The 14,259-nt window shown below is 39.5% G+C and overlaps 1 protein-coding gene across 1 annotated transcript; it reads right to left on the reverse strand.

Moving 5' to 3' along the window:
- Window positions 1-1,983: 1,983 nt before the first annotated feature.
- Window positions 1,984-14,259, reverse strand: LOC133107388 (olfactory receptor 51E1-like). Its single transcript, XM_061216380.1, has 4 exons — window positions 13,344-14,259; window positions 7,288-7,355; window positions 4,786-4,974; window positions 1,984-2,145 (listed from the first exon to the last, which is right to left on the reverse strand). Exons 1-4 carry the CDS (start codon window positions 14,257-14,259, stop codon window positions 1,984-1,986), a joined length of 1,335 nt encoding a protein of 444 aa, XP_061072364.1.

Here is a 14,259-nt window from a genome sequence, read left to right on the forward strand (position 1 = left end):
CAGTCATGGTCTGGTGGTGACTGTCTCAAGCCTGCCCTCATGGATGTGTTGGCCACTGCCTCTGTTTCCCTTAGCTACGCTGCCATAGCCTTATTCTGCCGGGGTTCTCCTTATCACACGCAGATACCTCTCCCTCCTGCTGTGAATGACCAATTACCATCTGGACCCCCTAACAATGTTACTTTCCTCTTCTTCCTGCTCTGGGCACCTGCCCGGAGCGCTAGCCCAACTTTCCTGCGAACCTCCTCCTGGCCTGGAGCTCCAGCCCAAGACTAGCCGCACAACTCCCTCCTGCCACAGCTGTAGCACCAAGCCTGTCCCCTTGCCTGACAGTGCCACCCATTGGTGTTCCTGCCATCTGTGCTTCAAGTTATTGGACATTTATGAACTTTTATTTAATCTGGTTTTCTGTTTAAAACCATTGTTTTTACAAACTGGTGTTAACCAGCAGCAGATGGGTTCCCCTACTGAGTCAGGTTCTGCTCAAGGTTTCTTCCTGTTCCAGGGAGTTTTTCCTTGCCACTGTTGCCCTAGGCGTACTCTTGGGGTCCAGTTTCTAATTCTGTAAAGCTGCTTTGCAACAAAGGCCCTTTGTAAAAAGCGCTATAGAAATAAAATTGAATTGAATTGAATTGAAATTGAAACTGAAACTGAATCAGTGAAAATAGGCTACCAATCCAGCTGGAACAACAAAACCATTTAGGCAGGACGACGACATTGACAAACTTGGCACCACGGAAGGCCCAAAAAATAGGCTAGGATAGGTGAAAGATATCTATAGCTCACTATAGCATGTGGTATTTCTGGGCAGCACGGATGGTGCAGTGGGCCTCTCTGTGTGGAGTTTGCATGTTCTCCCCGTGTTTGCGTGGGTTTCCTCTGGGTACTCCGGTTTCCTCCCACAGTCCAAGGACATGCAGGTTAGGCTGATTGTAGAAATTGCCCGTGGGTATGAGTGTGTGAGTGGATGGTGTGTATACACCATGGACTGGCAACCTGTCCAGGGTGTATTCCTGCCTTTCGCCCAATGTATGCTGGGATAGGCTCCAGCCCCCCTGTGACCCTGTTCAGGATAAGCAGGTTAAGATAATGGATGAATGGATGTTGTGTTTTCATTAATCTCTACATTTACAGTAAAGTTTGCACAATCAGCATGGTGCCAATAGAAATAAAAGCAATCAATAATATAAAGGATTTTATTGTGAATATAGGCTGAAACAAAAACAGAGCTGCTCGCATTTTAGTAACAATGGACGGGAGTTGGAAATTAGCAATTGCTATAATCTCTGTATGCTGAGCTACATGAACCTGGAGTAAAGTGGCAGTAATAGTGCTATGTCTATGGGCATTGTCCATACTCAAATAAACTTTCAATAAATAAAAAAATAACAACATAAACACAACATGAAGCAGCTGAACCAGATTAGGCTGGTTTAAAATGGAATGCTCAGCAGGTTTGTGAGTTGCATCATAACAAGCTGAACAGTGCTGCTGCAACATATTGGATTCTTTCAATTTAATGCTTTGTATGTTTCATTCTTTTTTCAAATACAATAAAGTAATTTCAACATTGTGTGAGTTGGGCTGTGTAAGAGTGCATGAATTCACCACAAACCTCAAATTTATTCCATGCTTTTTACTTTCAGCACGAAGACAAACATTTGACCAATATCTGCCCATTTTCTCCATTTCTGTTCTCAGAACAGGGATAAATTTGGCTGCATGATCTACCTTATTACATCATTTAACAGACACAATCGGAAGATCCAAAGCCAGGTGATGTAACCTTTTATAAAAAAAAATATGTTAACTGATTACTCCCTTTGGTAGATGGATCTGTTGATACTTTCTTTCTCTCTTTGCCTCCTAAGTGACAAGCAAATTAAGTGATGAACATGTTTATTAGTCCATTAGCCATTAGACATTACAGGAGGTCATTAGTCCATTGTACCTGTTCATCCCCTGAAAGCAATTTAGAGCCCTTCACACCTGAGAGCAGAAGGACACAGTGAACAACAGCAGCTCCCTGTAGATGATGGAGGATGGAGTGAGGAGCTGAGGGTGATGGGTCTCAGAGAGAGGGAATAATGACCTCCCTTTGGACAGCCTGGAGACTCTGACCCCTGAGTGCTTCATATGGTCTCCCTGTGAGCAGGAGAGGAGGCTCAGGCCACTCTGATGAGAGAAGTTACATCATTCTCATCTCTATTTCTCTGTTTCCACCTGGAGAGGGCCTGGAATGATGATGGCAAAAGGTCACAGGTCACAGGCGTCCATGTCCTGCATACGGTGCTCTGAGTGACAGGGTAAACTTTTCACAAACCCTTTATCTGTAGTGTTGGCTGGATGTTCAAGGGAACATTTCTCACATTTGCATGCACGTATTAATGAATGCACACACACACACGCGCGCACAAACAACCTACAATAGGCTACACGTCCATGCACAGTAGTCTGTGTCCGATTAAAATGGGTGGCCATTTTAGTACCTTTGAGGTCAAAATGCATCGTCATAGCATAGACTACTGAGCCAAATTGTTAGGGTTTTTTTCAGAGCAGAATTGCTTCATTTATTCTATGAGTTGTTGTGTTGATTTGACTGATGATAACCAAATTCTTAAATTTTGACAATAAATTACTTATGGGCAGCTCATGGTGTGCTTAAAGCATTCAAAGAGACAGAATGTTCCCATAAGTGGTGGCTGCTGTGCTGAAACTAAGGCAGTCATAACTTCCCCTGAAGGCAGAAAGCTTCCCCTTAGACTGATTATTGGTCTTGACCTGTTTTTGCCAATGATCTGAATAATCAATTGGCAGGTAAGATAAATATATTTTGGGGAGATAAAATTGTGAAATAAACAAAATTGTGAAAAATCTGCTAATTAAACCGCATGAAAAAAGATACACCACTGTTAAATACTGTGTTACCAATAGGCTAACAAAACCTGCACTTCAATATTGGTTCAATTAAAATATCTTTTCCATGAATATTCTGAGCATGGAAAATGAAGAGTACAAGTATCCACAATTTTGAATACTGTCAATTTATATGAGCAAAATGTTGCGATGTAAATACAAATAATTTGATTTCCTGCCTAACCTAATTGAAGAGTATTGGCTATATCTGATGCCATTTCAATACTTTGTGATTTAAATAATTTGTTGTTAGCCAAGGAAAATTATTGAGAACAAGTTGAGACCAATAATCAGGGTCCAGTAATGGCGTGAATTTTAATGAAGCAGGGTTCAAGGGGGGCAAGCAGAACCAGCAGAGCAGGGTCACCATTGGCTAGTTGATCGGATCAAGTGTGGCTGTAAGCGCTGATAGCAAGTTTTACGTCAAGTGACCAAAGATTTGGTGTAACTGAAATATGGGCTCATGTCCTGTTTAGGTCGTTTGCCTTTGATTTGGCTGTAATGGATGTATGTTTTTGAAAATCAAAAATGCATCAGAGAAGTTTTATAAGGGTCCTAAGTCCATTTACCAAGTTTTGTATAGACACATCAAAGCATTGCTGATATGCCCTCACCTCTTGTTTGGCAGCTTTGATTGGCTGTGCTGAACAACGATTTTGAAAATTCAAAATACATCTGATTTGGAAGAAGTTTTGTGAGGCTTGGTCCGAAGATCATCTATGCCAAATTTGGTGAAGATTGGGAGAACTTTGTGACCTGTAAAGATTTTTTAAACCTTTCGACAAAATCCAATATGGTGGCCACATCAATTCAGTTGACATGAAAAGTTTCCATGTCCATGGTATCACCAGACATGATAATTTTTTTTGGTTATTAGTCAAAACACATTTTTGCTTATTGTAGCACTCCCCAGTGGTCAAATTATAGCAGTTTTGTTACAGGCTATTGGCAAAGACAAAAATGTGTCAAGGCATATTGCAGGTGCACTAAGAAAAGTCACCAATTTTGAATGTTATTACTCGATCGATTGGGTGTTATTGGTCCCATACACGCTCAGTGATCACTTTATTGTAGACCTGCACACCAGCTTGTTAATGAAAATATTTAATCATGTAAAAGCCAATCATGTAGCAGCAACTACATACATAGAAGCATGCAGACATGGTCAAGAGGTTCAGCTGTTTTTCAGACCAAATGTCAGAATGGGGAAGAAATGTGATCCAAGTAAGTTTGACGGTGGAATGATTGTTAATGCAAGACAGGGTGGTTTGAATATCTCAGAAACCACTGATATCCAGGGATTTTCACACACAGTCTCTGGAGTTTGTAGAGAATGGAGCGAAAAACAAAAAACATCCAGTGAGCAGCTGTTCTGTGGGCAAAAACGGGTTGTTAATGAGAGAGGTCAGTGGAGAATGCGGGATTGTACAATGAAGGAAATAATTATTTGATCCCTTGCCGATTTGGTAAGTTTGCCCACTGACAAAGAAATGAACGCTCTATAATTTTAATGGTAGGTTTATTTTAACAGTGATAGACAGAATATATATTTTAAAAATCCAGAAAATCACATTATATGAAAGATGTAAATTTATTTGCATTTGATTGTGTGAAAAAAGTATTTGATTCCCCAGCAAAAATGACTTAGTACTTGGTGGAGAAACCCTAACACACATAGGTCAGACGTTTCATGTACTTGGTCACCAGGTTTGCACAAATCTCTGGACGGATTTTGGTCCACTCCACTTTGCAGATCCTGTCCAAATCCTTAAGGTTTTGAGGCTGTCGCTTGGCAACTCAAAGCTTCAGCTCCCTCCACAGATTTTCTATGGGATTAAGGTTCGGAGACTGGCTAGGCCACTCCAAGACCTTAATGTGCTTCTTCTTGAGCCACTCCTTTGTTGCCTTGGCCGTATGTTTTGGGCCACTGTTGTGCTGGAAGACCCATCCACAACCCATTTTCAGTGTCCTGACTGAGGGAAGGAGATTGTCGCCCCAGATTTCACAGTACATGGCCCTGTCCATCCTCCCCTCGATGTGGTGAAGTCGTCCTGTCCCCTTAGCAGAGAAAAAAGCATGATGTTTCCATCTCCATGCTTGAGGAGATGGTGTTCTTGGGGTTATAGTCAGCATTTCTGTTCCTCCAAACACGGCGAGTCGAGTTGATGCCAAAGAGGTTGATTTTGGTTCTCTGGTGATGAAGGCACGAGGGCGATTGATGGTCATTTTCATTCATTCATTCATTCATTATCCTAACCCGCTTATCCTGAACAGGGTTGCAGGGGGGCCTATCCCAGCATACATTGGGCGAAAGGCAGGAATACACCCTGGACAGGTCGCCAGTCCATCACAGAGCACACACACCATTCACTCACACACTCATACCTATGGGCAATTTAGACTCTCCAATCAGCCTAACATGCATGTTTTTGGACTGTGGGAGGAAACCGGAGTACCCGGAGGAAACCCACGCAGACACGGGGAGAACATGCAAACTCCGCACAGAGAGGCCCCAGCCGACGGGGATTCGAACCCAGGACCTCCTTGCTGTGAAGCAGCAGTGCTACCCACTGCATCATCCATGCCGCCATGGTAATTTTCTGTTTCTTCAATTTTCGAATAATCGCACCAACAGTTGTCTCCTTCTCACCATGCTGCTTGCCGATGGTCTTGTAGCCCATTCTAGCCTTGTGCAGGTCTACAGTCTTGTCCCTGACAGCTCTTTGGTCTTGCCCATGGTGGAGAAGTTGGAATCTGATTGATTGATTCTGTAGACAGGTGTCTTTTATACAGGTAACAAGTTGAGACAGGTGTCTTTTATACAGGTAACGAGTTGAGATTAGGAGTACTTTCTTAAAGCGAGAGAACTAATCTAACTGGTCTGTGGGAGCCAGAATTCTTGCTGGTTGGTAGGGGATCAAATACTTATTTCACTCAATCAAATGCAAATCAATTTATAACTTTTATATGATGTGATTTTCTGTTTTTTTATTTTATTTTTTTATCTCTTGCTGTTAAAATAAACCAACCATTAAAATTATAGAGCATTCATTTATTTTTCAGTGGGCAAACTTACAAAATCGGCAAGGGATCAAATAATTATTTCCTTCACTGTATAGTCTAGTGAACTGTAAGTCCCTTTGGATAAATGTGTCAGCTAAATAACATGTAATGTAATGTAAATCGACAACGAACAACAGAAAAAGTGCAATATTCAAAAAATAGTAATTTCTTCAGTCATAATGAATTCAGGCCAACTCTCCATACCCCTGCTGCCGTCATTTCCTCTTACTCAACAATTCCACTGAGAATGCAGATATTTGCTGGTTTACAATTCCCACAATTATTCATCCCCCAAAACAGTCTTCAAACAATTGCAATAAGTCAGAATGATGATGATGTCAAATTGCATGAAATCTATTTTTCCAAGAAGTGGACTTCACTTCGGTGTGAAAATACACAAGGATTGCAATTTTATATATATTTTTGGAATATATACTTCAAGACGTGTTGGTATGGGTATGGAGATTTGACTGAATTGCTTAAAAAGTGAATGTTGATTTCAGCATGCATTGAAGGCGACTCAAATCCTGTACAAATTTCCTCCAGTCTAGGCACTCAGCTGGAGCTGTGCAGTCACATTCTCAGTGCACATTCAGTGTTAAATACACTCTGTATTGAACTGTTTTATTGCATACTTGACTTGTCCTCTGGCTTCTGAACGTCATTTGTGAAAGCTATTTTGTGGCTTATTTATATAATTTTAATGTTGTAAAAATTTGTAGTGCCCATACATATTAAATTCCAAACAGTATATTTTTTAGAAAACAGTAATAAGTAAAAGCACAATACAAGTACAATGATTGTACATGTTGTTCAATGTTGTTCAAACATTGACAATTACATGGTCAAACTGGATTCTCTAATTCACTGATAATACCAAGATAGTTGAACACAGTGCGAGTTTAGACTTATAATTGTGTTTACCACAAATCATACAAATTTATCCAGGATTTTTACTTTGAATGTCAAGACACAATTGTCAAACTATTTTAACTAATATCTATCCAGTTATTCTGAATCTGTTCACAGAACTAAGATGCATTTGGCTGCATGATGCACCTCATTAGCCTACTTAATTTCAACAGATACAAAAGGAAGGCCAAAGCCAGGTGATGTAACCTTTCTTGAACTGATTACTCCCTTTGGTAGATGGATCTGATGCCACACACACACTCTCTCTCTCTCTAAGGAAAATTAAGTGATAAACATGTTTATTAGGCCATTAGTCATTAGTCATTATACATTACAGGAGGTCATTAGTCCATTGTACCTGTTCATCCCCTGAAAGCAATTTAGAGCCCATCACACCTGAGAGCAGAAGGACACAGTGAGCAACAGCAGCTCCCTGTAGATGACAGTGGGGATGGAGTGAGGAGCTGAGGGTGATGGGTCTCAGAGAGAGGGAATAATGACCTCCCTTTGGACAGCCTGGAGACTCTGACCCCTGAGTGCTTCATACGGTCTCCCTGTGAGCAGCAGAGGAGGCTCAGGCCACACTCAATCTGATGAGAGAAGTTACATCATTCTCATCTCTATTTCTCTGTTTCCAACTGGAGAGGGCCTGGAATGATGCAGTTCATGCTGAAAGGTCACAGATCACAGGCATATCCTGCATACTGTGCTCAGTGTGCACAGGATAAACTTTTCACAAACCCTGTTGCTCTGCAAGGAAACATTTCTCTCATTGAGCACCAAATTCCATAACATATACTGTATGAAAGCTTGCGTGTACACACACACACACAGTAAATATGGACTCTGTATTAATGCCCTTCGTGCATGTTCCCCTTTAGAGTCGTACAACTGAAGGGAGCTGATCTGCACACAGCCAAACTGCAATTTTCACACATTTTGTACAATAAAATCCAGAAGAATAATATGTGCAAATAAAACATCTATAGAAATATAACTATAGAAATGTAATGGCTCTAAAAATTCTACTTGTCGGTTTCCTTGACAACTACCTCTCAGGTTGCAAGGGCCCTTTTTAAGGCAAGGCTTCTGCCCTCAACTGGGTGATATAGTGTTTTGCCTATATTGTGAACTTACCACCCACTTAAAGAGACTGGAAGTACCAGTCATTCATAAACCAGACATTGTTCTACTCATGTAAGACAATCAGCCAATCGTGTAGCAGCAGTTCAATGCATAACATCATGCAGATACATGACTGTCGAAGCTGACAGTAACACAAATAACCATGCACTACAACAGTGGTATGCAGTAGGGGTGGGCAATATTGCAAATTTCGGGTTTGATATGATACCAAGTAACACTAGACCAGTATCATCAATATCGATACCGATACTTTTCAATAATAAATGTTGTTGTAGGAATTTCCCGTGCTCTTGCAGTCACTTAAAAAAATACAAAAACTCTTATGAAAAAGATTTTAAATGGAAGTGGAAATACTAACCAGATTATCATTATTATCATAAAATGTTTCTTTTCAGCTATTTCACATGTTTTTCGTTTCGGTCTCTTGCTCCCACAAAGTTCTGTGAGGTGAGGAATCAATCAAGAGCAATCACAGGAAGTTCATGAGCACCCACACTGCGTAAAAACTGTGCAGGAATGCCTGAACAAAGAACAAAGATACATTTATGCAGGCAGTATCAAAATGGATGCCCCTGCACACAACGAGTGTACTCGCGAGTTTGAGAAATAAACAGTTAATCTAGTGAAAGCAGTGTACCAGCTCAGACCAGCTTCAGGTAAGCAAAGATAAAAAAAATTCGATATTTTATGGGAGAGATTGATAGCAAAAACAAAATCACAGTATCAGGAGTATCGATACATTGGTATCGATCCACCCACCCCTAGTATGCAGAAGATCATCTAAACACACAATAGGTCAAACCTCAATGTGGATAGGTGACGGCAGTAGAAGATTGAATCAGTCTAAAAAATAAGCCTAATAAATATCCAATAAAGTGCTCACTGAGTGTATATCCAGTTAGTTTCTGAAACAATGTAATTGTATAAAATGAGACAATTTAGACAGTAGTTAAATCTCCCTCTTTATCAGTACGTGTGTTTGGCAGTTATTTGTCATAAATTACAGGGATCCAAGGCTGTGATAATCTGAAATCTGCACAATGCAGCACACACACTATTGTATCATAGCCCATGGCACTGTGAGCACTCGGGAGCTGGCCCACCCAAGCCGGGAGACAGTAGTCTCCAGGTTACATGTCAAGGCCTCTTTACTCTGAGCCTCTGGGAGAAGAGCAACCTCAGAGCGGGGAGAGGAGCTGCAGGCTGCCAGGGCGTGAGGAAGGCCACACACTGAAGGCCTGATGAAAACATGGCTGCCAGAAACAGCAGGCCTAGAAGCCTTGGGCAAGTTCATAGAAGTATGTGTAGGTACTATCGGGTGCCCACACTGTAATCCTGCTCAATTTTTCCACATTTAACATCGCTAAGTGTATAATTATATATAATGCAGTAAAATTTTCTGGGTACAATTATTTCTTTTGACTTGAAATAGTTACAGAATAGGGAACAAAACCTTAAAAACGCAGCTAGCTATCACTCGCTAGTGAAATGTTTCATAAGGTGTAGAGATAAGTATTTGGAGTTCAAATTAATATCAGCTTGGGCATATGTATATGTGTATGTATAGACATATGGTTTATTTTAAATGTAGTACTAGGTTCAGTTTGCCAAATTTAAAGTTAGTTCAACCTAGCCAGCAAGCATGCGGCTACAGGCCTGGTCTGCACCGATCATGGCCCAAAATTAGCATTGCGGCCTGGGGTGTCTTTCTTCCTGAGGCTTGGCTTGCTTTAACTGAGCAATGTTTCAATAGAAGGCTGAATCTTTGCCATTCTGACGATTCTTCGATCCGTTTTAACAGTAGTTGCTCGTTTTCTTCCTCTTGTTTCGGGTTTCTGTTGCCATTTTAAAGCATTCAAGATCATTTTAGCTGAGCATCCTATAATTTACTGCACTTCTTCATACGTTTTCCCCTCTCCAATCAACTTTTGAATCAAATGATGTTCCTCCGAACAACATTTGGAACGGCCCATTTTACTTAGCAATTCAGAAGGAAATTTGAAACAATGTATGAAACATTTGCTTCCCTTCTTCCTTAATAAAGGACAATTAATGACACCTGTTTTTACACAGAATTAATTCATTCTCAAATTAAACTCTAGACTACTACATCTACAAGTAAAGTATTTGCCATGCATAAATATCACTACTACTAATAACAGTGGTTCATCAAGTTACTGATGTTGCACTGCTATTTTCTTGAACTCAACTGTATGTCCATATAAAAGTACAGCAATCACAGCACGTCTCGATGTACATGATGTAACGACTAGCTGCCTCCTGGGGTGGGTGATACTGCAAATGTTGGGTTCAATACGAGACCAGGTCAGTATCGCGGATATTGATACCGATACCTTCAATAATTATTATTGCTACTGCAGGACTACATTTACAGCCAAAGGAAATTTTATGATTTATGAAGTGAATAGGTTTCGGGTAATTTGGGCAGCATTGATGCCTGTACATGGAACATGACTGGGACACGGAAGTTTGGTGGTTCAAGCCCCAGTTTAACCACAATTGTTTCAGTAAGAAGTTGAACCCGCTGAAGGAACCCGCTGAAGCCAAATAACACGTGAAAGTCTAAAATTTAGTTCAAGGCTTTTACTTGGCCAATAAGAAAAACTCAAACAAAACATAGTCTAACCAGCTAGACGGAACTAAGCAGAACAAACTAAACAGAGACATGACTCTAGAACTAACTGAAAGCTAGCCCTCAAAGCACACAGTGACACAATGCCTCCATAAATATTGAAGAACAAGCAATGAAACACAAAATGGCAGGGTTTAAATACTCTCAGTTATTAGTCCCAGAATGAGGCTCAGGTGTGGGGCAGACTTCCTCTCTGGTGTACTCCCCAGAGTGAGCCGTGTCCTGATGCCCCCTGTCTTCCAGGAGGCTGCATGACAACGATAAGATCCGCACACCTGTTGGACGCTTGAGCAAGGCCCTTAACCACACATTGCTCCTGGGGGGATTGTCCCCTGCTTAGTCTAATCGGCTGTAAATTGCTTTGGATAAAAACACCAGCTAAATAACAAATTAATTGTAAATATCCTCCATGAAGGACTCTCAAACTGCATAACACCCAACCCCAAGGTCATTATCCCGCTTATACAATGGCTTACTAACAAACAACATAATTCTCATATTAACATTTGTTTGATATGTGACTGTATTAACATTACTTAACAAACATTTCTATAGTACGTCAATTAAGTATTACAGGAAAGATCCCAAATCCTATAACACTTAGCAACAATGGGTTTTTGTAGTCCCTTGCTGTTGTCCCTTGCTCAATTGGATTAGATAAACAAGCTTTATGCTAGGACCACTGTCCCTCACGTTACCAAATTAGCATTAAGATTGGTTTCAGATCAAACTTGTCTCACAGCATTGTCTCCACTTGTGAGAACAGCAGTTTAGATGCTTATCAGCCTCTTCTTTGCAAAGCAGGGCAAATAAAACTCCAGAATCCCCCTCAGCATGCTGACAACCCTGACCTCACCACAGACTCAAACAATAAAATACATATTCTATCAATCGTTGATACCATTTGTCTATGTCAAAAAATCATGTTTCAATAGAAGAAGAAAAATAGACAATTCAGAAGCTATATTTCTGGAAACAAATATCCGACCTATATCCCCATATATGACGGTTTTCTGACAAACGTTGAAGTTTATTTCTTTACCCGTTCAGCCCTTTTCGATAAAACCATCTATTTGCCGGGACTATAACTAAAGGAATGTTGTCTTGAACTAATTGTTATTGTTGTCTTATAAAGTGCAATTTTAAATGTGATGCAGGTTGGTTAGAAAACATTAGGGTTACTCATCTTTTTTGCAGAGCTTTTTGGACACTTTGGGCATGCTTTATAAAAACATAGTCTCATATATGTGAATAAAACACAGGTGGAGGTTAATTTTCTTTACATTTTGCATCAGAAAATCTGTTTTGATAGAAAAACAAGCTTCTGATCATTCATGTGTCGGGACAAAAGAATATGCAAAAGTGTTGTACTTGAAGAGATTTGGGGACACTTGAGGACATCAGTTGTCACAAGTTGACATCAAGTTTGTGCAGAAATATAAAGTAGTTCTGTGTTGATCCTTCACATTGTGAAGGAATTGAGGTGTTCAGTGCTAAACTATAAAAACATTTGTAATTGTTTTTTAATTTAGTGTGTACATGCTCTGACATAAGTTTGTTCTGTCACAAATTAAAGAAAATACCATTCAGCTATTTAAGTCCTCAAACGTGTGTGTTGAGATACTGACACTTTTATGTCCTATTAAAACTATATTCTATTGGACTAGTACAAAATATGTGGAAATTGCCCTCTAGGAAGGGGCAAAGATCAAGATTAAAGATTAAAATACCAATGCCAGATTATCTAAAGGATCGAGAATGTTTGTAGATTAAACATATAATGTAAATACTTTGCTTTGAGGCTGTTAAGGGATTTGTAAACCAATAAAATAATTTTAAAATCAGTTATGGAGCAAACAAGGAAGCCAGCTGAATGACATGGTCTAATATGTTCATTCCTGGTTTCTGTTAGAACCCATGCTGCTGCAATTTGTATGAGCTGCAGATGATCAATCGTTTGCTTTGAAAGAGCTGAGGCAATAATTTAGCCAAGAATTTCTGTTTTTATCTCTGTTGATTGTAAACAGTTGTGGGAAATCTATAAGGTTGGATGGATTAAGAAACTCGGAGGTCCCAAGTCATCAGGGAATTTAGCTATCATCAGAATACTTGTGAAAATGAATGTTATACTTTCACATGGGCCCAACGCTGGAATGAATGGTGAACTTCCACATTGACTGGAGAGGGATGTGTCAAAAATGGAATGAGCCAATCAAAATAGATTTGGCTGTTAATAATAGTTCAGCTCTATTACTGTCTAATGATTATGAACTATCATTTTCATTATCAGTTTTAATGATTGATAATGAAAATTAGTGAAGGAAAGGTTTATTTAACATTGCTAACTTAAATCAAATATCAATTTAGGTTAAAAACAGAGATTAAGGTGCAATAGTCACAGATACAGTATATTAAAACAATGTACCAAAAACTATGAGTGAACACAAACTTCATGTTGGTGATAGTGGAGAATAATGGGTACTGGGCTTACTACAGCAATGTTGTTGGTGTGATTCCCAGGTGGTTCACTGTCATCATTGGGATCTGTATAAATGAATTACTTATTTAAGCGATTTTTGTATTACAGTGCCTGCAAAATGCTAAAATGGATGGGACTACTTCATTACTGACAGTAGAATTAACTTATTTTTACAAGTAATGAAGAGTTTGAAAATCTGAACCCTGATGGCTTGAATGCTAATTCCATATATAACAGGATTAAACAATGGGGGAAATACCAGAAAGTAAAGGGACATGAATATGCGAGCTTTATAAGGTACATGATCAATGTTGAGACGACTCTGGACAACTTCAAAAAAGCATCCCACTGCATAGTTAATGACAGCCAGTAAGTGTGGAGTGCATGTTTGAATAGCTTTCATCTGAGAATCTCTAGAAGCAAACAGGCAGACTTTGAGTATTTGTGCATATGAAAACAGTATCAAGAGGAACTGCAGGGTAATTAAAAAAACAGTTACAATAAGACCAACTATGCTGTGAACAGAGATTTCAAAACAAGACAGGTTGACTAATTCAAAATTCTTACAATGTAGCTTTTCCATGATCTTGTCGCAAAATGTACGCTGTACAGTTAATATGAAATAGAGTCCAAAAAGAACACAAGGATAAATCCAGGAAAATGCAATAAGGGCACACACTTTTCTGTGCGACATTATTTGGTGATAGTGTAATGGCTGACAAATGGCAACAAACCGGTCATAGCCCATCACTGCTAAAATATTAAATTCAACTGATACATATGTGTGTATACAAAAGATCTGTAAAAGACAAGCAGTTAGAGACATTTCATAAGACTGAGACATTAAATAACCAAGTACTGATGGTAATAAAGATATGCTGCCATAAATTCCATTCACTGCTAAATTACACATAAAAAAATACATGGGTTCATGTAGACTTCTCTCATTGTAAATGACTACAATAAGAACTACATTTGCTAATACCATAATGATGAACAGAAGCAGGAATCCTGTGAAGTATACATATCTATGGTCTTCCAGTTGAGTGTATGCCATCAATATGAATGATGTCACTGATCCATTCTCCAT

The sequence above is a fragment of the Conger conger genome, chromosome 13 (assembly GCF_963514075.1).
Source record: "Conger conger chromosome 13, fConCon1.1, whole genome shotgun sequence".
In the NCBI taxonomy this organism is placed as follows: Eukaryota; Metazoa; Chordata; class Actinopteri; order Anguilliformes; family Congridae; genus Conger; species Conger conger.

Coding starts and splice junctions, on each gene's coding strand:
- LOC133107388 (XM_061216380.1), bottom strand. CDS start 14,259: ATGGAGAATGGATCAGTGACATCATTCATATTGATGGCATACACTCAA. Junction 4,975..7,287: donor CTGTGTCCTTCTGCTCTCAG/GTGTGATGGGCT, acceptor TTCTCTGCTAAG/GGGACAGGACGACTTCACCA. Junction 2,146..4,785: donor TCAAGAAGAAGCACATTAAG/GTCTTGGAGTGG, acceptor TCCTGCTCACAG/GGAGACCATATGAAGCACTC.